Source organism: Buteo buteo, chromosome 1 (assembly GCF_964188355.1).
Source record: "Buteo buteo chromosome 1, bButBut1.hap1.1, whole genome shotgun sequence".
In the NCBI taxonomy this organism is placed as follows: domain Eukaryota; kingdom Metazoa; phylum Chordata; class Aves; order Accipitriformes; family Accipitridae; genus Buteo; species Buteo buteo.
Genome location: NC_134171.1, coordinates 84,875,397 through 84,899,276, shown reverse-complemented (window position 1 = coordinate 84,899,276; position 23,880 = coordinate 84,875,397). Strand labels below are relative to the sequence as shown.

At 39.4% G+C, this 23,880-nt stretch overlaps 1 protein-coding gene and 1 long non-coding RNA gene across 3 annotated transcripts; both read right to left on the bottom strand.

Annotated features, from left to right (window-relative positions):
* Positions 1-217: 217 nt before the first annotated feature.
* LOC142036304 (uncharacterized) lies at positions 218-6,597 on the bottom strand. Its single transcript, XR_012652133.1, has 3 exons — positions 6,344-6,597; positions 578-780; positions 218-278 (listed from the first exon to the last, which is right to left on the bottom strand). It is a non-coding gene; the product is annotated as an uncharacterized LOC142036304 (long non-coding RNA).
* A 1,689-nt stretch (positions 6,598-8,286) lies between these two features.
* Positions 8,287-21,019, bottom strand: ALB (albumin). 2 transcript variants are annotated; one of them, XM_075039409.1, is made up of 15 exons: positions 20,872-21,019; positions 19,313-19,373; positions 18,356-18,488; positions 17,441-17,655; positions 16,591-16,723; positions 15,414-15,511; positions 14,224-14,353; positions 13,052-13,266; positions 12,374-12,506; positions 11,441-11,538; positions 11,143-11,281; positions 10,391-10,614; positions 9,817-9,949; positions 8,720-8,776; positions 8,287-8,484 (listed from the first exon to the last, which is right to left on the bottom strand). In XM_075039409.1, the coding sequence occupies exons 1-14, from the start codon at positions 20,954-20,956 to the stop codon at positions 8,726-8,728; spliced, it is 1,848 nt and encodes a 615-aa protein (XP_074895510.1). In that variant the 5' UTR covers positions 20,957-21,019; the 3' UTR covers positions 8,287-8,484; positions 8,720-8,725. The 2 variants fall into 2 exon arrangements, with proteins under 2 accessions (XP_074895510.1, XP_074895518.1); XM_075039417.1 differs by having other exon boundaries at positions 8,287-8,479.
* Between the last annotated feature and the right edge of the window lie 2,861 nt (positions 21,020-23,880).

Genomic DNA, 23,880 nt, shown 5'->3' with positions numbered 1-23,880 from the left:
TCACTAAGAAAAAAACAAGATCTACTTTTGCATCTGCTGATGGCCGAAATCAGTCATGAAAGTCACCATATGCCTCCTTGCATTTTCAGACCCAAATGATTATCAACACCCCATATTTAAAAACATATATATATATATATACACATGTACATAGAAATATGATGATAGCCCAAGACGTCAAGAGTTTTACAGTGGAGAAATCCTCACTGCCATACTTACCATTTTTCTCTTCTTTGTGCTTTCTTAAATTCAAGGCTTTTTGAGAGTTGTCATTTTTCCTGGGAAAATAGAGAGGAAAGGAAGGTAGAGAAATTGAGAATTAAACTTAGGACAATACAGGTGTTTTTACTAGAATACTGAAAACTGAAAATATAGAAGAAGGTTTCTGAAGAGAAGTATTTTTCTTACAATATTGTTTAAAATAAAAATTATCTGATTTGACAGTGGTGGGTGAAAGACTCCAGTCTTTGAATTGTGTGTGCAGCTTTTTCTAGGCATATACCAATATTTCTTCAAACTGTTCTATACTACCTGACTAAAAAGTATGTATCCAGTACAAAATAAGCAATTTCCTTACTATTCCAGGAATGACACTTTGTTGTCCTACTATTCCTTGAACAGCATACTGGGGTCTAGGCTCTGGTGTGGTTGAAGGAAATATTCATTGGGAGTTCCGAAAGTTAGGAAATGCTGATTTATTTCAGGGTCAGCTTTGGGACAGCAGTCAGCTGCTGCACAGGCTTTGTGAAGTTTTCCTGACAGATCTTATCCAACGGTGGGCTACAAGAACACAAGTAAAGAGAGGGAAGAACATCAGAATGATGGGACTGTACAGAAGTCTTGTATATGATTCTATCAATACAGATTCCTGCAAAATATGTGTGTGTGTGTGTGTGTATATAAATCCACAACTTGTTTAACTCTGTGGACAGATTCTCTGTGATGGTTACTCGTCAGTCTTGGTTGGCTGGAAATATAACCTTAAGATTTTTTTTCCTACAGGTGGTTTAAAACACTCTGGTGTCACCTCATTGTGACCACACCAGTGTGCAAGATGGACAACTCTATTCACTTGTTGAGCTATGTTTTTTGTAACAGCAGTTCTGGAGATACTGATAAAATGTGACCATGGCCCTGAAAGAGAAGTACTTTGTCAAACAGAGGCACATTTCAGACTTCCAGAGACTCTGACTTCTGCATTCTAAGACTTCGACAGCTATCTGTAGGGACTGGGCTGAGAGCACAGCTGGCTACAAGAAGCTAAGTAAAGTCATTGCAATTACAATTTCTGATGGGCTTCAATGCTTTTGTGCTTAATTGTACGCATAACCCTAAGGAAATGTCCACCAGTGTGACTTGTTCATTCAAATGGTCCCAGAAATCTGTGTCCTTCCAGGTTTATTCCCTTCTCTGGCGAGTTCTTTTTATGTTGTGTTCGGGGTTTTTTTGGTTTTGTTTTTTCCTATCCAAAGCTTTATGTTGACTATAAATACTTCAGATGAGGACTTCTTCTTGTGTGCTTCCTACTTCTTGAATCCAAGAAGCTTCTAGGTGCTTTATGCTCTTAATTGTTTATGATAACTGATAATAAAATTTTTTTCTGCCTCAGCATGGTTGGTGATATATTTTTTGATGGTTCTTTTTGCATTCTTTTCATTACTAAAATCTACTGGTTAGGATTAATATTCTCAGGAAAGGCAACGTGTCCTGCCCCAAGAGGGGTTATCTGCCAAGGCCCTACCATGCATGATTCAAGCAAGCTTTAGGTATTTCTGTCTGAGCTGGGTATTTTCTATGCTGTGGAAAAGCAGAAGCATCTGTCAAAGGGAAAAATGTTACTGAAATGAGAAATGTTAAACTGGTGGTTCACTTAGACTGCTTTAAAACTTCTTCCTGTAAATTTCTGAACTGCTGGACAAAATAACATACAGATTCCAGGAAGCAAAGGAAGAAACCGTGAGGCTTTGTGCTGCAGTTACTGTGGGGAGATGTGTGCATTTGCTCCTTTTGGACTAAGTTAAGGCACTGGGTTACAGTTTACAAAAATGCTAGTTTTCCACCAACTCTTGATGGGAATAGTACCACTACCTCCACCTGGTATAGACCAAACTGGTCTTAAGTACGGTATGAAATGTCACCCTTTGACTGCCTGGTCCTAAGGCATTCACATTTGTTAGCTCTACATCCTTAAAGGCTTCTCCAGGTCCCCTGAGCTCTCTAGTGACACAATATCTGTGTGTTTGACTGGGAAAGCTCAAGCCCACCCTCAAAATGTTTATACGGTTACAGGAAATAACTGGTGCAGGTCAGCAAGGACTATGTACAAGTATTTGTTTTGGTTGGCTTTGCTAGGGTTTGTTGGGTGTTTTTCTACACACGCCACCACCACCACCTACACGCACATGTGCTGTTTTAGCCAATAGTCTCAAAAAAAATCATGTATCCACAGGTTATTTGGAAAACACTGGTAGGCTTTCCATTTTGGAGATCCTGAAAAGAAAGAACTATTAGACTGGATTCTGGTTACATTTGATACACATCACCACCATAAGGCTTCTGTAAGAGACAGGAGTAGTTGGAAGTTTTCAATTTATTCCACTTGAAATGCGTATGTTTAAAAAAGGCAGGTCTTTGCATACGGCAATATGTATCTGTATGTAAATTTGAAGCCCTTTATCTAGCATTCATTAAAAAATTTTCAATATGTAGAAAGCAATTACTAGAACTTGTAAGATAATGAGGATTCTCATATGCTGAAAAATGACATTTAAAATTATGTCATTTGGGGGTTTTGTTGATTTCTGTAAACTTTTTTTTTACTTAAAACCACATTTTTGTCTAGAAGTAGTGAATGTTTCATTGAAAATAAAGATTCTTACCATTTACTGAATTTTTTTTCTTTTTTCTAAATGGGTAATTAGAATCTTTAAAGACGTATAGGTTCTTCCTGTTTGGGGACACCCCCCCCCCCCCACCTCACCCCCTAATCAATAATGTTTAATTTGTCATAGTTAGCATATTGTATGTATTCCAGTAGCCTGAAAATAAGGGTGTTTCACTTCATGTTCATTATAAAATTAAGTGAAATCAATTCCAACCAGTTATTGACACAGTTGCAAAGCTTATAAGGACATCATAAGAAGGAAAGCAATTCATCTAGAATGTCCTTACCTGCATTTCAGGCATATCTTTTCTGATTTTTGCATGTAGCAAAACTGGAGCAAATAAAGAAAATAAACAGTATCTGCTTTATTATTGTGGAGTATTTGCAGGTGTAGACCATGCAGGGGAGCTTGGAAACAAATAAGATTGAAGGCAATGAAATCATTTGTATGCTGTTAACAAGCACTGTTTGTAAACAATTAACCATACAAATGTAAATCGCTGTAAATTTCCACAGAGACTTGGAGAGGGCTCCCAGGCTGAACCCACCCTTGCTAAGGGAGAATGATAAAATATTAGGTTTGTGATCTGGAGGGGGTGGTTTTGAAAAGATGTTGTAATTTTAGTTTTTAGCTTTGCCCAGCTACGTAAGAAATTGTGCAAATTAAGAACTGGGTTACGAGACGTTCATGTAAAATATAACTAGGTTTAATCTTACAGTTGTGGTCTCTTTCGTCCCTCCTTTTTGGTGGGGTCAGCAGTGAAGACAGTATTTGTGGAATACTGTTCTGTATTAGCGATTAATGGCTGAGGCAGAGCTGAGAACTGCCATCACAATTCCCTCAGGACTGTAAATCCTTAGAAAGTTGATTTAGAATTTCAGTTGTTTTACATGAGCTGAGGTACATTTTCCTTAGCATGTTTCTGGTGCTTTACAGGCTTCCATTGAAAGAATAAAAGTGGAGGTTCATTTTTGTTCATGGGGAAGCCCAGAACAGATGGACTGCACTTGTGGATCTGGTTTAGTACTTGCAGCCGTTTGAATTTGGCAGATTCACGTGAGCCACTGCTGCAACCAAAGCAAAATACCATGTATTTTAATCCTGATACCCCTGGTGTATAGTAGTTTTATGTTAGCTGAAATGCAATTGACTACTGCTACTATGCAGAAAAGTCACATTCAGTCTTTGGACAAAGGCAGTAATGAATCGCAAATTGTCAACCACCAAGAATGAAGTCATTTGGACAGTATTGACTACGAAAGTATGCTTACTCATAATTAACAGAAAAAGCATATCCCCTGCTGGGCAGCAAGCCAAGTGATACTCTTAGTATGAGGTAACAGAGAACAGCCCCAGGCACTCCAGTAGGTTGTAAAGATTTATATTAAGAAAACATACACCCAAATGTACTGGTGGACTGCCTTGTACATTTTAAATACTTTGCACATCTTCGATCTGATGCAGTGAAGAAGGTTTCACGATGCCAATCTGAGAGCTGAAAAGGGCTAAGCACTGCGCTAGCCAAAAGGAACTTTTCAGAAAGCCAGGAATATGCTCTGGTCTGAAGCCGCTGCTCGTTACCAAGGGCTGGACATGCTCGACTCTATTTTTGCTAAGGCTGAGTGCCGTGAGATCGGCGTAGTAAGCTGGTACAGAGTGCTGGAAGAACGTTCTTGCTACCCACTCATTTTTCTATTTGTTTTGTCATGAACTGGATATAAGTGGTTTCAAATGGTGAGGTGGAAGCTGAAGCACACTTTAAAGGAATTCCCATACATGAAGGCCACATCTAGCAGCCTTTTTCCAAGAGACGCTCCAGAGTCATGATGCTATGCCTAGCTCCCAAGTATCAGCAATGAATGCAGAGCAGCTGGAGCCTAAGGGTCATGACATTTCATCAACCTCAGAGGGACCATCAGAAATCAAGAAGTAACACAGAAATGCCATGACCAAGAGATCCAACTTAGCCCAGTGACCTGGAGATGACAAAACCTTTTAGGGATGTGCCTAAAAAGACCACTACCAATACCCGCTGTTTTAAAGGATACAGGAAACTGTGCTTACAGCCAGGGCAACTGTCACTTTATGATTCAGAGTGTGGTAGGGGTATGGAAAGGAGAAGGAGGTTGAATAATTCAGGGATGAAGAAAGGAAGGAGCTTGGGGCAGATGGGAGGGGAGTCTGATGGAGGCAGGTGATGTGTGGTCAGCTGAAGGAATTAAAGACTGAAGGAGAAGGTAGAAGGAAACCGATGTAGCCCTTTACTCTTTCACACTAGAAGCAGCAGAATAAAAAGCTTGCCTTCTAATCGCCTCACAGAAAAGTAGCACTTTTAACTTCTGATCTGGCTGTTACTTTGAAAACATTGGAATCTGCAGGTAGAACTTCTTTGCCCAGCAATGGTAAGTTTTGCATTTGTTTAGAATTAATGATTTTGTGTGTGTTTGTTTCTCTGTGTTAGTATAGAAAATCTACATACAGCAAATAAGTTAATTTAGAGTTGAGTCTGAGGAGATTTCTATCATTAATGTTAACGGTTGGTCCTGTCAAAACTGTGCTTCTTCCAAAGGATGGGTGTGTGGTTCTCATCGGGCTTTATCCAAAGATTGGAAAACTTGATTTACAGGAATAGTTTTTGTGAATATTAGAAGTTCAGTGGTCATGGCTTTACTAAGCTTTATAGAGGATATGTGAGAAAGAGATATGGGCAAAGGAAAAAATGAAAATTGAGAAAGTAAAAATTAGCCTGAATATTACTGAGGGGTAAAAGTAGATCACAAACTACAACTACATATCCATTCATTATACTGTGCTGTAGAGGAAGGAGAAGGCAAATGGCGCATACGAACAGGAGCAGACTACAAGGTGTGTAGTTGTTCATATTATTCAGTACCACGAAGGTCTCGCTGTTTTAGATCTTTATCTATTACCACAGCATCATGTTTCTTCCTGGGACACCATCTCCCAGGGAAGGAGCTTCTATTTTTACCTAGTCAGAGACTGTCAATGTCAGCCTCTCCAGGGCACATCACATACCAGCAGAACTGCCAAGTGAATTGTCACAGTACAGGAAACGGATGCTTACACCAGTGCTCTGGCTGATTGGGCATGCTGTTGCAAATTCAGTTGTTTGCAGGCAAGGAGAGGGGCCTACAAAAAACTCGTGTCTGCCTTAAAATTGATGTGCTGGTTTTTGTATTGTTTTCCCCCTTGAATACTCAGGAATACTTATGTAGTTTTCAGTGAGTTCTAGGGACTAGAAGTTGCAATAGAAGGATTACAAAACCTAAAATACTCTTGAAGTTACCTAAGAAAAGCTGCTGCATGAAAACAAGTCACAGGTGTGTGAATAGTTATCATAACAGCTGGCCTTTCTGAAATTCAAACCCATCATTCCGGTTTGGTAGTATTTAACAAATTCAAATATGTTCCAGGTAATTAGGGCGAGATTTCCCTACCTCTTTAGGCGGTGCTTCAGTGGTTAAACAATACTTTTGTCCACGTGCAGTCTTGGCTACAGCTGCAGGTGTGCTTATTCCTTTTCCTTCTGAACTCAGACTCTACAAGGAAAAAAGGAAAGTCAACTCATTACAAAGAAACCCAGGTGGACAAAAACGTATCAGTCGTGGAAAACCACGGCCCAAAAGAGAGCCCCAGGAATATGAGGACGAATGCTCAGCATGGGAGCAAAAGCTTTTAAAAAGTAATTTTCAAAACCACATCAACACTGAGACTTAAGATACTTCTTTAAGTGCTGCAACTTGGCTGTAGCGCTCTATCTTTATGCAAACTGAAAGACACCGTGACATGCAAGAGTGAAATAGGTGGGTTCCTATGAATTGTAGAAATGGGGGTGGGGTGGAGGGAAATCAATTCTTTTCACATATTTTTGGTATATTGATATTCGACTCGACTGTACTCTCTTGGCACATTACTCTTTTCAGCATTGACAAATGCAGCCCGGAAATCATTTCTGTATTAATTCTGTATCTGTCTGGAGACAGCAAAATTACAAACACATTAATTAAAAACACAGTTTCAATTTCTAAATCGTAATGGAATCCTTAATCCACTTTGTATTGGAGTTATTCAACATGCAGTTGAAAAGCCATACCAGATGTGACAGGAAGCTAACCAGTACGTGTAAGAATCATGATGTGTTGTGGCATGGGGATCAGCTGGAAATCTAACGAGAAATCCATGCTTCTTGATAGATTTGTGGTGCTAGCGTCGATTTCTGTGCCTCAAAATCTTCACCAACCCTCCTCCTCCAACAAGCTGAACTTGTCCTAATTAACTACAGCTACGCTGTCCTAGAGCAGGTTAGTTTTAGCTGTAGTGAATCACTGTCAGCTTTTTGGATGGTGGATTAGATGCTGGGAATGGTCTTTATAACGACTGTTTGTGTTCCCTTAAACTAAGGGAAAAGGTGTTTAACTGCATCTGACAAGTGATTGTTGCTCAAAATTGCAAAACTTTACATATTGAATGAGATGTTTGTGAATGCCTTCGAGTCACATAAACTCTTCTAAACCAATACATAACTATGACTTACGGCGATTGAATGTTTAAACCTTTCAATCATAACAAGACTGATGAGTCTTCATTTAAAATTTTCAACCCAATGTGTCTGAATGTTTCATTCAGAGTATACTTCTATGATTCTGGTGAATATTCCCAGTTCATGAACTACAGGCACAAAGAGTGTCAAGGCCAAGGAAACTGCCCTTACGAAATACCTTATTATGCAAGGGCTCTTCTAATGATGCAAAGATTATGCAAGGGTCCTTGTTAAAGTGTAGAAGATTGGGGGGTTTCTGTTCATGGACTGAAACTAAATATGTACTAGAAAATCACGCTGCTTTAGTGGCAGAGAACAGAAAAATTTATCTCTTTGGAGCTTCCTGCAAGGAAGGGCATGATTTAGGTGGTGGGCTTTTCAGAAGACATCTCTAAAGTCAAAAGCTGTTTTAAAAACAACTAAAGACATGAAAAGAAGTGTCTAAAAGCAGATCTGTTTGCAGCTCTTTGGAAGTGAAGAGGTACTTGATTTGTGGCTGATGCAAAGATCTTTTTTTTTTCTTTTTATAAGAGCTCGCTGCTAGTCCTCTTACTTAAACTGAACAGGTCCTTTGAACATTCTCTTAATCTGTAATTAGAATTGCTGAACTAAAGTGTAAAATGAACGTGTTATTGAATCAGAGTATTAAAGTCTAGCTAAATGTCTTACCACCTTTAATATTCTTTCATACCTACTTTCTAAGAGCAAGAAAGAGAAAAAAACCCAATGGACTCCCTGGCCGTATATTCTACTTTTGTGAATACTTCTATATTCTACCATTTTGTGTAGGGAGCACTGCAGAACTTTGCCTTATGGTAGTCACCAGCAGACAAGGACAGATGCAGATTTATAAAGCTTTTATTTATTAGTCATTTCTTTCAAGGTAATAGAATTGAAAAGTTTCTGGAAACGCACGTGGTTTGGCAAAACACTTAAGATTTATGAAATACTCATTCAATACCAAATGAAAAAATGTAACGGGCAGAAGAAGTTACACAGAAGTCTTTTTCTTCATATTTTTCCCACTGGCAACCTAGACTGGAAAAACAAAAAGGATTATTTTGTGAAGTGGTAGCACACTAGCAGTACTTCAACTTTCTGTATGCTATGTAATGGCAGATGGTGAACCACCCATTACAAAAAGCAAATGCCTGGTGGTTAAAGGGAAGCTGGATGCTTCTTGGAGTTGAAGGAGTTAAATGGGTGGAAGGGTGGGCAGAGAGGGGTAGACAGACAGATGACCTGATATAGATGCATTGTTGCTGTTACCTACCACGTGTTAAACACCAATTCCTAATGTGGCTCTGCTCTGGACTATTAGGTTTGCACCCTAGAAAAAGGAATACAAACAGTTGTGAGAGAGAAACCAAGGGAGCAAAGTATGTAGCGCTTGAGTAGGAACTTTTATAAGCTTAAACTTGTGTCTGCATTACGGTTTGGAGGATAATTCTAATGGTACGTCCTAAGCTTAGAATCTGTGCGCTCCTGTATGTTGGGTATTTTTGATTTTTGCAAAGGTAGAAAATGAACTTTTAGAGTGAATTAGAGAAAAACAGTTCTTCCCTAAGTCTTCCTAATACATCTACTTATGTAATGCTCTGGTTATAAATAAAAAAGGATTCAATCAATAACCAGTTTAAGATAATAGTAATACAGTTCTATGCTTCAAATGATAATGAGGTTGCTGTTGGAAACTGTCGTTTATACTTCCTGTAAGTGCTTTGCGCTTGCTCAGCAATATGGCTGCAGATAAACTTCTCCTGTGGTTATTTCAGAGACAAGTGAATGTTGAATGAATGAATGAATGTATTTGTGGTTGATGAGTTTGAAAAAACATGGAATGGTTGTTCATAGGACATAATCAGCTGGACTCCTCCTGCCAATATATGTATATTTGCTAGGCACCTCTAAGAATTGATCCAGATGCACTTTTTACTGGTAATCCTTCAGAGTTCTATAAGAATCTGTAGCACAAAAGGAAGTTTATGTATGCTAGAGATATAGTTTAAATTCTACATATATTTGTTTTTCAACTATGGCTTGTAGATATGCAGCTCTTCCAGACAAGGCCCTGAAGAACCTTATCTAATCTAGAATTTAGCTGTGCTTTGAGCAAATGACTGGACTACATTACCTCCAGACAACCTTTCCACATGAAATTGTTCAATGACTATAATCTGTGACTATAATCTGTACAGTCAAGATATATGTTATGCTCTGCAGGCAAATTTATTGTAAGGGCACACGGACAAGTAACCATAGCAGTTTGCAGAACCACTTTTGTAGTGCATGGTTTCCTAGTGAGTTTCCACTTTCCTGTATATGTTTTTTGTTTGTTTGTTTTCTTAAACAAAAGGAGATAGGAAATACCTCTTCCCCAAAGCATGTCTCAATATCCGATTGCTTGCAGCACTTGTCTACCATGGCAGTGAAACCATCAGCAATTGTCTTTATTTGTTCTTCTGTCATCTGGGGCTTGCGTTTAATGAGGTTGACAAGCAATCTGAAAACAAAGCCACAATACACAGTTAACGCTAGCTGTTGTAATTTTGGTTTCCCAATTAAAAATATGCCATTCCATGCAGGTACAGCTCATTTATGAGGTTGTTTTTTTTTTTTTGTCATGCCTAGAGGAGTCTCTGCCTCTTTGTGACACTAAACCCCCAGTCCACCACAACGATCTGTTCACTTTTTGTTATCCCAGTTACAGGTGGGGAAAATAACTCATTTGAAGAAAATAGCCTATTTTGCCTCTTCCAAACTACATCACGTTATGCACTGACAAGCTCAGTACAAACACATAGTTCTGTCTGGTTTTCCCTCTGTCACTAGCGAATTCCCAGTCAGATGACAAAACAGGGAGTTTGTAGCTTCCTTCTGCCCTCCACCCCCGCAAAGTGTTACACTTCAGAAGTTTTTCTACAACATATTTCTTTTAGCTTACTTCATATGCCCTAAATCCCGTTCAGCCGGAGAAGCAGTGCACAATTTTTCATCAAAGCTGAACATCTCGGGGTCAAATGGTGGAGGCACATATTTGGTATCTACTCCCATGGCAGTGAAACATGGTCTCCTGTGAGCGTAGGAGTCAGTGCAGCAATGTGAAACATTGTCATTTATAGGTGTGGTCTGCTGTCTCTTGCACATGTCATGAATCACAATGCTCAGCTGAAAAGAGAAGGAAAGGACAAACATGAGTTACACCACCTACAATAACAGAAGAAATCTGTGATGTTTGTGTCATGATAGCATAGCTGGAAGTGGAAGCCGTCATCTAAACACCTGATCGGAAATGGCATGGTATTAAAATTTAAAATAAAGACATATTCCTGAAGTTGAGCATTTGTTAATCTGCAAACAGTCTGTCCATTGGGCTACAATCAGTAAGTACTTTTTTTTTTTTTCTTAAGAGACTGTTCAGCTTTTCCAAATGCAAGCTGCCACAGACCCAGTCGACTTACTTGTGCTTTCTGAGGGAGAGCAAAGTTGAGCTAAAATTTTCACAAGCTACCATCAGACAACTATTTACGTTCTCACATCCATTAAAAATGAACAGGCTTCAAATTCTGTTAAGTAGATGCTTAGCTTGGGGTTTATGAAAAATCATTTTGAGTTTACTATCTCACCAGAATTCAACATTTCTAAAAACGGAAGAAAACTCCACAAGGAGTAGAGAGAATAAACAAATGTACTCACAGATCCCTCAGCACAAGGTAGGCGTCTGTCTTCAGGAAGCTGGCAGCACTTTGTACCAATGTCTGTCATTTTCTTTCCAATTTCAAGCAAGGTATCAGTTGATACCTGAGGCATTTTCTTAGTGTAGCGGATCAGAAGTCTGAAAAAGTCGTATCAGAATGACTGTTTGCTCACATTTGAAGAATGCTCTACTGAGTTAGACGACTAAAGTGAAAATGGAAGCGAAGACCAAATAAATTTGCCCAAAGCAGCCAGCATCATGGTTTACACTAAAGAATATTTATCAGAAAGTACTTACGTTTTAAGAAACTCTGCGTCGCCATGGGCAGTGAGAAGCTCACAGTTGGTCTTTACAACATCCTGAGTTTCTTTGACATGTTTGTTCAAATCCTCTTGCTGCAATCAAGTATAAATTTATTAGTGATGTTGGAGGAGGACATCTTGGTAACAGTCATACACATATACCTTTTGACGTCTTCTAAATATTAGTAGCTACAAGATACCCATTTTGCAAGGCCAATCACTTCTGTATAGCCTGGATGGTGTAGGAAGGACTTGATTCTCATGTGAGTCTTAAGTTCTAACAGAAATTTTGTTAAAAAGGCACCAAGATTTTTGAAATTTAATTTATATTAATTACCCATTGGACTTACTTTCTAGACAATAGGGGGGTTTTGTTTGTTTGTTTAAATTGGGCGAATATTTTTCAAGTATAGGATTATCAACCAGGAGGGGAACATCCTCTTTCTATCCCTTGGCCACAGCTGTCAGTGACCCAACTTGTGCTGTGACTTGTGTGCAATTCAGTTTAAGATTAGGTGACCTAAGTTTAGGCATCTCTATGTGAGCTGGCCAGGCAGGTTCCCATCATAATCCATGAGCAGCCCTACTCACTATAGGCGGTGGAGCCTGTAGCTAACCAGCTACAAATTATCTTCTTCGGGATAAGGAGAATCACTTCTGAGAGACAGAGGCATCAGGCAGTTGAGTGAGGGTTAGTCTGAAATTTCATAAGGTGACCAATTAAGTTACTCTGTTATGACAGAAAACTCTGTACCCTTGCCAAGGGCCCTGCACTGCTTCATCTCCCATCAGAACACTGACTTCCCCTGGGATTAGTCTCTCCGAATGCTTTCTGTCTGCTCTTCCATAGGACCTTCTCAACCTAATTGTTTCACAAAAGGTACCGATCGACCATTCTAGTTATCCGCAAACAAAGCTTTGCACCTACAGCATTTGCATAGCATTCAGCAGGGTTGTCTGTCTTGCAGCACTTCTCCAGGAGTGTTTCGTATCCCTTAGTAATTCTCAGAATCAGCTGCGTGGATAACTCGGGGTGTCTTCGTGAGTAATCATAAATAAACCTGAAAGACACACAAGCTGACAGAATTAGAGCTCCCGAATAACATGCTGCTTTCTTCGTGCACAACACAGTAATTGACAATGACAGTTCCTCGGATAAGATCAAGTGAGGTGGACAATGAGCTTGGAATGCTGTTTGCTTGTTTTAGTGGAATTTTTTGGTCATTCTGTTTTCTGCCAACAGGGCAAATGTGAGAGGAACAATATAGTTCCCTAGGACAGAATAGATCTTAAGCAGAAAATGTAAGTGGGCCTGCACAAAACCCTCAAATAAAAGCAAAGCACTGATAAATTCAGCTGTGGTAAGTAGGACAGTGCTGAACAGAAACAGTCACAAGGCATGAATGAGAAACAAGGGGTTCAACTAGGGTTGAAGCTACATTAGTTATATTGGACTTCCATGTGGTCATCTCTTTTCTCCATATGCACTTGAAACACCCAAGAGGACAGTTTTTCCAGTGGTGCAGAAGGCCAAAGTCCAGGAAAGAGAGAGGATTGTTTGCAGGAACTCTCAAATGGAAGCACGCGTGCTGCTGGCACTACTTACTCTGACAAGAACGCATCATGGTTTGCCTCAAAGCTTTTACACACTTCCTTATCTTGTATGTATTTTTCAACCAGTGAAGGAAGATCTTCAGGTTTGTCATCAAAATCTGCTTCGATAATGCACTGGCTTCGTTCCACAATTGGCTTCTGACAGCAGTCTTTGATTTTACTTGAGAAAACCTCTTGTTTAGAGCACATATAGGCTACAAGCTCTGCCTGTAAAATTAAAACATACTATCAATCAGACAAGCTATGAAATAATAATTTAAAGATAGATTAATTTGTCTCCTCTCTCTTTTCCAGACTCTTCCCTTTTCACTCAGGTCACCTATTTACTTAGCACTTTCCTAAAGAAATGCTGTCTCCGTACAAAGAGAAATAACCAGAGGGACAGGCACATCCTGTGATAACCAGAGGGACGGGCACATCCTGTGCGTGTTGAGCACGATGTTCATAGGCATGGGGGAGAATGTGGTTCCCTCCCTGATCTCAGAAACTTTGAGAAAACGAACTCTGGAAAGCCAAGGAAAGTCACCCAGTGGTCTGTCACAAGGATGCCCGATTGGTTTTGTCTGTCCTGTCAGGTGCCCAGCTCTGATAGAGAACAAAACATTAAAAACCCCAGAGCTTCATAAAGCCAGCACTGGACACTAGCTGGTTTAAAAAGTCTGTCTAAATTCCAGCCAGCCAGACAATATCTAAATCATGTCACTATTGCACAGTTTTGCTAATCCTCCCATGCAAGCTGCTCTCTAGAGTTCTTTGGCACTACAGGAAAGCTGGATTAACGGCAGTGTGCACAACAGGACAGCAAAAAAATTGTGGCCTTTTTGCTTCTGCTTTCTTTTGCTTTGTTTATGACTGATTTGAAGCGAGTAAACACCATCAAACAATCTCCCTGATAAATGTTTTGATTTCAACAAAACACATGTGCTATACTGTAAGTAACAGCTCCTTGCCCTCATGATCATAAAGGGCTCAATCTGGAAACTGGTCCAAAACCTAGTTCCAGTAGCGGTCAGCTGAGCTGGCCATGAGTTTTTCAGTGGCTGAGGAACCTTCCAGAAGTGTTGAGTCTAAGTTCCCTGGACTGTGAATGAATAGACGCACAAATTTTTGCCTTCCTAAACATTTTTCACGTATGTAAACGTTTTCGAAAAAGATTTAGCTTACCCTGTCATCCATGCACTCTACCATGTCCCCTTCACAGCACTCTTTGTAGGTACCCTTAATACCTTGTAGAATTTTAAGAACTTCTGAGAATGGAGCCTTGGGATATTTCTGGCTCAGGAGAACAAGTTTACTAGGTGGAAAAAAAGAAAAATACACTTGTTTTAAACCTGGGTATGGAACAGAAACCTTGCAAATCCCTAACATTTATGATGCTGGAGATCAGCATTGTTTCAAGTAAATATTCATTCATTCTTCTCATCTAATTTCTGGTGGCTAAGAAAAAAGAGCATTGACACCTGCACCAGTACGCCAGTGCTCCTTTAAAAGAGACAGAAACAACTAACTGCGATTCTTCTGTTCTGAGGTGTCCATGTAAGAGTCACACCCTAGAATTCCCCATTGCTCTTGAGTAACTGTAAAGCATCTCTAGATTACTTAGCACGGATGTATATAGTCCTGCTTAAACCTTTAAATCAAAGCTGACTATGTCTAGTAAGGTGATCCTAGTCAATGTTAGTGTATTAGACTAGCCACAGAATGAAAGCAGTTCTCTGTGCTTAGGCAGGTGACCTGCTTATTAATTGCAAAAGTCTTCCTTAATCTTAAAAAGGCACTTTTGACAACAGTTGTGACTCTGCCCAATTTGACTCTTTGACTGCTTTCAGGTTCAAACTAGCAACTTACTTTGCTGATTAGTGATGTGCCTATCGCTAAAAGCTGTAGGCATAGGAATGTGTCACGGCTTTGGCAAAAAAGTAGATTAAACACACTGGAATCTCTGGTTCTGAGTGACACTCCATCAGTTAACTCCGCATCTCCTGGATTTGTTTCAGAGACAGTTTCATTTCTCTGTAACTCTCATGGCTGACCTTTTTACTAGTACTTACTATCAGCCTGGAATACACAGGTTCCCCTTTGCATCCAGTCTTTATGCAGAAACCTGATCAGAATTAAATTCTACATTTAAATAAATAGGCTAAGAAATTGCCATCGCCCTGGTGTTGAAAGACTGACCCACTGATCTCTATTCTGTTGGACGATGGTCCTCAGCCAAAAGTATGCTATGAAGTACCCTGAGTTTTCAAATGCAGCATATGGAAGTGAATTATATATGCTGATGTTTTCCTCTTGAGTAGATTCAGGTTTAGGTTAACAAGCCTACTTTTTGTAAAAAACTGACTGGAACTTACTCTGCTTGGAAAGTTCTCTCGCCAAACTTCTGGATGATTTCACAAGAATACTGCTGCATCACACTTATTTTCTTGGCTTTTGCTTTTATGGCAGCTGCCTATAGTAACAGGATGCACATTGTCACATTAAAATGATTACATTTAATGGACTGAGAAAAAAAGCAGATCTGAAAACCCCACTTCAGAAACATAGCAGGTTCTGGTCCAGTTGGCTCTGATGAAAAGCCAAGCCCACTGAGAATTCTTTAGGCAGTCCTAACCGGTTCGCGATCAGCATTTAACTTCTAGTCTATACGCTGTACCTTATGGCACAGTGCAATTCTTCTACAGACATGCTGCTGTTCACCAAATACTTCAATTTTATTGAAACCCTGTGGCTACAAAGGAGCGTAAGTTGTCTTTCAAAGCGCCGCAGTGATTATGCAGAAGTCACTGGGACTGAGTTTCAGACAAAGGGAAAGTTTGGCTTGTGCCATCCTCAAGGTTAACATGAACTTTTGGCTACAGTTCTCTAAACACCAAAGCTATGTGGAAGTCAACCGCTACTGATTCATAGCGCTAACACATGATTAATCCTGACCCTTCTCTGCAAGCTCTTCATAGAAAGGTTTGCACGAACAGGAAGATTCTACCCATTCTCACTCTTTCTCCTCCGTTTGCTTGGGCAATGAATAGGGGAAGAATAGGAGAGACCTCTCATTCACCTACATGTCGGATGTGGCGATGGCATGTTAGGCTGCCGAGTGAGATCTGTCTTTCCCTAGTGCCTCTTCGGTAGAGTGCCTTCTCACTACAGTTTACCACAGATGAAAAATCAGAAGTGCTACACGTTATTTGGATTCAGCACATCTGTGCAATACTCATAGCTGCCTGATAATGTGTTAGCAAAGGGACAACAAGACAAGCTTAATTATCTGCGGTTTGATTCTTTTGTTTTTTCACTTAAAAAAATCAAAACATGAATTTTTCGACCATCTTAGTTTCTGTGAAGCCATATACAAACGTTTACTGAAAACCACCACAGGAAAGCGCAATTTTGGAATTATAAACTGCAATTTAACATCAGTCTCTTAAAATCACTTCTGACTTTAAAGAGAATTACTGCTAAAATCAGAGAGCTACCTTATGTAGCAGACCAGTTGCTTAGTTTTCATCCATACTGAAAAATTTTATATACCTTTTCATCTAAGCAAGCACTGATATCAGTCTCTGCGCAACAGCTTTCAAGCGCGTGTTCGTAATCAGCAGCCAGGCTGAGGATCGTTGGGGCGTACATGAAGGGGTTTCTTCTTGCAACAGTATAGATGAAACTATAAGGAAAAGGAAAACATAAGTTACGTATTCCAATGACAACAACAAATGGCCTTACATCCCTTACAGCTTCTATAACTTTTATTTCTGGTTTAGAAATGTAATCTACTTTCCTAAGATAATACCTACTAATGGTAAATGCTCGGCTAAATCTCACTGTTGCCGAAGCAGGACTCGGTAACAATGACAGAAGGATGAACTCTTTACATTGTCAGCTACTTACTTTGTTGTACATACGCTTTTTTAAAATGCATTGTCAAATACTTGAAAATTCTGATTTTGAGTGTGAAAAATGCCATTTCACCAAGATTCTCTTGCCAATTTTTACTCTTTTTACTGTTCTCTTTCTTCATCCTTTCTAATTACAATGGGGGTAGTGGGAAGCTGGAGCAAGTAAATTATTAAATCAATATTGGAAACACTGTGGGTTTTCAGGTTTTTTTGGAAAAAAAAGAAGTCCCCCAAGATTTATAAAATGTGATCCCTTAAAGTCCATTTTTTAGTAGAAAAACGTGCTCTAGCATGGAATGAAAAAAACAAGTGATCAGAGCTTTGGATACTTAATGATTGAGCAACTGTTTTATACATGCAGATATGAGGTTTAGTACTTGCAGCTTTTTCAAATGTCCTGCATGTCCACACACTCTGTATAGCTTGGGGATCCCTCTTCTGCACGAGTAAATACTTAAACAGTACAAAATGGCCATTTTTCTTACTGTCCCAGTAATGACACCCGGTTGTCCCGGTACTCCGTGCATATCACATCAGAAGCTGGTCTTTGGTATGGCTGAACGAAGTCTGGTTGGTGAACTTTAAATGACAGGAAACAGTCATTTCTTTCAGGATCAGCTTTACTACAGCAGTCAGCCATTGCACCATATGAGTCGCGGAGCTTATCTACTTGGCAGATTTCATCCAGGAAAATGGAGGGCTATAAGGGAGATGCTGAGGGTCAGAATTATTGTTTATAGACAGTGTAATGTACATTCTATTTATCTGTAAAAGAAAACCCAGACTGAAAAGTAAATGCGTTTTTACTGGATAAGATTTACACCATAGATCAGAATAATGCATGGTTTTCAACACAATTTCATAAAGTTTTATGTGGTCCGGTATTAAAACTGTCACAATGCTTTACTGAAAAAAAAATATTTTAATTATAATTTAAAATACTCTGTGCAAGACAGCGATCTCCTTGTACTTATAATCTGACTAAACTGAATTTTCAGATAAATTGAAGCAGGATTTGATATTCTACTTGACGTTCAGCTTGGGAAACCTTTAGGGAGAACTAATGTAGTCGCATCATTTCATCTGAATGTTAGAGCTTGCAAGAACACAAGCGTGTAACTTTCTGAAGGGCCGGGCTGAACCTGCTAGACATCCAGGGAGCTTATGTACCCACAAACTACTTCTGTTACCTGATCTTAGAGGAGTTTTTTTAAAATTTCTTAAACTAAGTACCTTAAATTAGCACACAACACAAGTTCTTTGTTTCACCACTAAAATCTGAGCATTGGCTGATGACAACAGCAACACCTGAAAGGATCAGGTGTAAATCCTCAATGAGGATGATCCTGGTAGCTGCATGGAATGAGGAGAAACACAATACCAAAGGATTCACTGCTTACCAGTGATTTTGTGCACTCTGGAGCATCCTCATTGGCCACACACTTCTGTGCCAGATCAACAACATCCTTCACCAGCTTAGACAGTCCATCATAAGAACATTTCTGGAGATACTGGGCAAATGTGATCAAGGTACTGAAACACAAAGCACATTTTGGAGTATGGAGATAAGAAATATAACAGTCAATATTTTCTAAGGTGCTCCTGGATCCAAAATTGTTTGTTCAAATGACATGCACAAATTCTCAGAGTACCATGAAGAGCATAGTACCAGATCCCACATCCTTCCTCTTCTCACCTCCTTTCTGAAAAATGTTTTTAAACTTACTTCCCAAGAACAAAAGTCTTGAATAATAGATTAGAAACAAAACAGAAAAGACTGTGATTTGAGTCTTCTGCCACTTTTACCAGCATATCTGTAAATGCCATAAACCAAGCTGTTTTTTGCCATTGTTACAAATTATGATCTTCAGGCTGCCTTCTTTCAGAAGTAGTTATGCTCCTGCCAGGGCCCTCTGCCATTCCCAAAACAGGAATTCCCCAAATTATTGAATGGTCTCAGAAAACCTGTCGCAAGTTTGTGTTTTGAGGTTGGTGGTTTAGTTGGGTTTTTTTTGGTAATGTCTCAATCCAGCACAACTCCTCTCCACCCTAAAGTTATCAAAACTGTATTACTCATGCCTATTTTCTTTTCATATAAGTAACATGGGTTTTCTCATAAGGTTTGCAGGGAGTTCTTTTCCCCAGAGAGCAAGAAAGTCATCGTGACTTTTGCAGGCCTTGAAATATTTGTAGGCTTTGTACGCTAACAGTAAGATGGCTAACTCAATGCCATACTTCAGTGAGACATATGCACTCTTCACTAGCTCATACAGTATGTATGTTTTAGTTTCCCTTTTTTGTCCAGTATCAACAGAAACGGAAAACAATCAGAAAATGTAAGCTGAACATTGACTTACACTGCCTTAAATGTCTCTTCCTTCAAATCATTGTAGCGATGGGCAATCTCACTCTTGTGCTCTAGGAAGAAAAATGAAGAGAACAATGATGCTCTCCCTCACATTGGCTGGGCTAGACCCCTTAAAGAATACATTCTGGGCCCCTTGGGCCAGATTTTCTGAAGTGTTCAGCATTCACCCAGCTCTTAAGTTAAGGGAGTAATATAATTGTTTTGAAACAGACCAAGTTAATGCTGAGCACTTGTAAAATCCCAGCTCTGGGTACACCATCCTGGGTAATCTGTACTGCTTTTCCAGGAACTTCAACCTAAAGCTTTCTTCAGGCCACCTTGAACTCTTTGTTGTCTCAGATGACCTTTCTTGTCCGTTTGTCTGCAGATACCTAACTCTTATCCGTGCTCCTCTTTCTGAAGCAACCCAAGCATGTGATTTTTAGGATTCTAATACAATATTTACATCTGTAAGCACATACTTAATTCAAGTATTCAAAATGACTGCTGTAGCCTACTATTAAGGGTTAGCAAACATGTCCTTTGCATAACAACAACATTATTGTGTCTACACTACAAATAAAGGAATGCAGCAAGCATTAGTAGAATTTTCTCTTTTTGAACACAAAATTAACTCGGCAGATGCGTATTCTTGTTCCACCCAGTACATATCATCTGTGCTCTTCATGAGCTTTGCTTGGTCCTGATGGCAGCAAACACAGGTTGCAGTTATACCTCACTCTTGGCGAGAAGACTCCTGCAAGATCTTCCCAATAGATACTGAGGTATATGGCCACACTACTAAATGAGCTAGAATGGGGCAGTTGTTTTGTTCCAGAAATGCCATTCACCAGCATTTAGAAAACATGAAAAGTAATTGCCTTACCTAATGGAATACACCTGCTTTGATAATAAGGGTTTCAGTGCAGAAAATTGTAATTTAAAGATTTTTTGCTGTTGCTCACTGGCACTTCCAGCCAGCTCCGGAAAACTCAGTTTTGTTAAATTTGGGTATTTTCATGTTTCAAACTAAATTCAAAAGTATCAGTGGAAAAATTTCTGGGACTGCCTGCAGAAATATTTGTTTGACCAAGGTCTGAAGTTTTATAATACAGGGAGAAATGACACAATGAGGAGTTTTCGGCTAGCCTTATTATAGCCCAGACTGAGATGCAGATTTTTGGATTTCTGGGCTACTCGTGTGAAAACCGTTGCCTTTAATTGGTGACGAGCTTGCTTATGAACTACCATTCAAAAGACAGCACTTCCAAAAGCACAGCGCATCTGCCTTCTCCATGCTGAAAAGCAAACAGATTCTGAATAATCAACATCTGTTCATGCACTACACTGATGTTGCAAAGGGACGCCACCCAACTTGCTCGCCCAGTTAAGTTGTCCTGAGGGTTCTACCCATCTCCTCACGATTTCTTCATTTAGTTTCTTTTCAAGTCAATCAAGTTTTTCTGTTCTCTTTGGATCAGGCTTGCAAGAATTGCTTGTGAAATTGCATTAAAGACATTAAATTGATATAACAAAGACTGCAAAGACAACTAATTAGTCCTTTCTTACCTGTGTCTCGAGCAACTCTTTGCAGATTCCTGGAGCTGGCAGAATTTAAGAGGAAAATAAATGAAATTAACGTTACCCACTTCATGGCTGCAAATTATAATGTGGGCCAAATTGTTCAGAAATGCTAGGAAGATTGAAGGAAAAGCATTTGCTTATATAGCCTTTACTACCTGTGTCTGTAAAATATTAACCACAGACCTGGCATTTGTAGATTTCCATTTGGTCTGAAGAAGATTACAAAACTTGGACTGTCCTTGCCAAAAATGAATTTGATATTATTTGCTTATTATGTGTTACTCTGGGCCTTTTTGTCCTGAAAAGGTTGAACCTTCCAGCACCCGAATAGATAAAGTTTTGCGTAAATTTCCTTATCAAATGACAAACAAGGAGTTCAAGGCATCAGACAAAAAAGTCATCAAGTCTAATCCTATAGCTATGCTTTTTTTTTTTGTGTGTGTGTGCTAGTATTTGTTGAAAAGCAAAGCAACTTGGTATTGTACAGTAACGATTCACTCAGGGCTCAGTCCACATACTTGATTGTAATTGGACAATTTTAATATTAAATCACTTGATGAAGATGAGATGGCTCATCTAGACTTTGGTATAAAAAAGATTACAGATTGGTAAAATACAGCAATGAGCACAAAGGTACAGGTAAACAGCACCTCCAATTTCAGTTGGCTTCTTAATTCGTAAAAGAAACAGAAGGCAAAAAGTGTGGAACAGGTACCACGGAATCGGAATCTCACAACCTATGTAGCTCCAGAGTGGAAGAATTTCGTGCAGACAATGGATCTGTGTCAGTAAGTTGGAACTGACACTTTTACACTGTATAAGACTGCGTCTCATGCCAAATTTTGGGAAGTACACTTAGGGTAACATCCAAAAGGAAGACTGCTCAAACAGCCAAAGGGCTGATTTGAGCACCTGATTTGTTAGGTTCCATTCGGGTTTTCTGTGGGTACTGCTATTCACCAGGATCCAGAAAACTGCCAAATACATGTGTAAACATTTGCAAGAGCTGTCATTTCATAATTTTTGCAATTCCTCATTTGAGCTGACATCCTCCCATGAGTAATCTCTTAATGAAGCACCGCTCTCCTCTTCAAAAATTTTCTATTGATTAGTCAGTAACTTAGGAGATCAGACACAAGAAGAATTGTGAAGTTTGCACAGAGCCCCGGCACACGGAATAAAATTGAAATTATTTTTCCAGAACACTCAGTGAGGGGCTTAAACCTCCCCCCCCAAACCCCACGTATAAGGTTGGATCCTTACTGAGTGCAAAGTGATGTAGTTCCACAGTGGGAAATACTAGCGTTTACTTTTAATGAATTTTACTTGCCAGTGGCTGGATGTCAACCCACACAACTATTCTCAGTGCGTTGCTGGAGGTTGTGCTCTGCCTTGCAACTCATTGCTTCTGGTAGCAAGTACCCACCTGGTATAGTTTAGAGCAAAGTCTTGTAACGCTTCCTTAGACCTTAAGGTTCCCTTTTCTACTCTGTTTTTTTTTCTCAAGTGGGCAGTTCTACCACAACTCTGTATTATTCCTACTGGTAGTAGTATGAATTTTCAGTTTTCTGGAAATTTGACACACAAAAAAAAAAAAAAGAAAAAAAAAAAGAAAAAAGACTTCACTTTGTGTCTGAACTTGAGTTTTTAAACATGTCTGAAATAAATCAAATCATGTGTCTAAGCATAAAATATTTGCAGGCAGTTTTCATTTAGAAAAATGTGAAGGCAATGCATTGTGTCTTTCAGAAAGACCATGCTGTTCTCCATGAATAACCACATAAAACTTAGATGAGTTTACAGAATAGTTTGATACAATGAAATTTGTACTACCTGCTGCTTTTGCAAAAAAGTTTTGCATTTTCCCAAGCCTGCTGCTGATATCTTTGTAGGCGAAAACCAGCATTCTTGTTAGTGATTTAAAGGAGCAAGGCTCTATTTTGGGAATTAAAGGTTACCTGGGTAACTCTTACATGAAGGATGTTGGGGGGAAAGCCAAATTTGCAGAAAAGCACCCTGGTTTTGTCTTAATGTTAGAAATAGGGATAACTTTCAGGTGGTTGTAGAAAAATCCCAACTTTCTGGAGAATGATGGGAATTACGATGAACAATCTGGACCTTTCAGACCTGTGCTGCTTTAGCCTAACAAAATCCCAGGAAAGAGCTGGTTAAACGCTTCAGCCTGTAATTAGTTTTACTGACCATATCCCTCTGTCAAAGAAGAACCCATCACTAAAACGTGGATCTTTTTGATTAACCTGTACCTTCAGAATGGCTGAAGACTACCTAGCATTTTTTTTCACAGTCCCTTAAATCACTGACATGTGGATGTATCAGCTTTCAGAGTTTGGAAACTTCTGCACTTATTTTGCATTGATATAAGTGGTAAGAGGTGGAATGGTGATACAGGGGCTTAAGAATACTTTTTCCAAGATCTCCGATAAAATGAATGCAAGGAGCTAACTCAGAAATCTGACAAGTACCTTCTGACGCAATGAAAGCCACTGTAAAAATGGAATATAACTTTCCTACAAACATCAGCTTGATTTACCTGCACCTTCAACCTGCGTCTCCATTGAGTGAGATGTAAACACACTTTTAGGTGTCTTGCTGATAACCATAAAGTGACTGTAAAAGGCAACCAGGCTGGAACATTGCCCAAGTCAAAGTGGTGAAAAAATGTGGCAGTGGCAAATCATGCCTTAGAACAGCTCTTGAAATGCTCTCGGGCTGTATCAAAGCAGTCTTCAGAAAATGACAGCTAAGGACTGGGAGGGGGAAATATTTTCTCTTACAATGAAATTTAGCACAAGAAAAAGTCTCGATATGTAATGTTGCATCTTGAAAGCTATCTGGAATTTTCCCCTGCAGCATTGTGCAGTGTTAGCAGTAACACTACAGGTCCCCTAGAGTTAATATGTAAGTTTGTAATACAGGGTCCATGTTTATTTCTAGATATCTTCTGTTGTCTGTCCTGTACTTCATGCCAACATT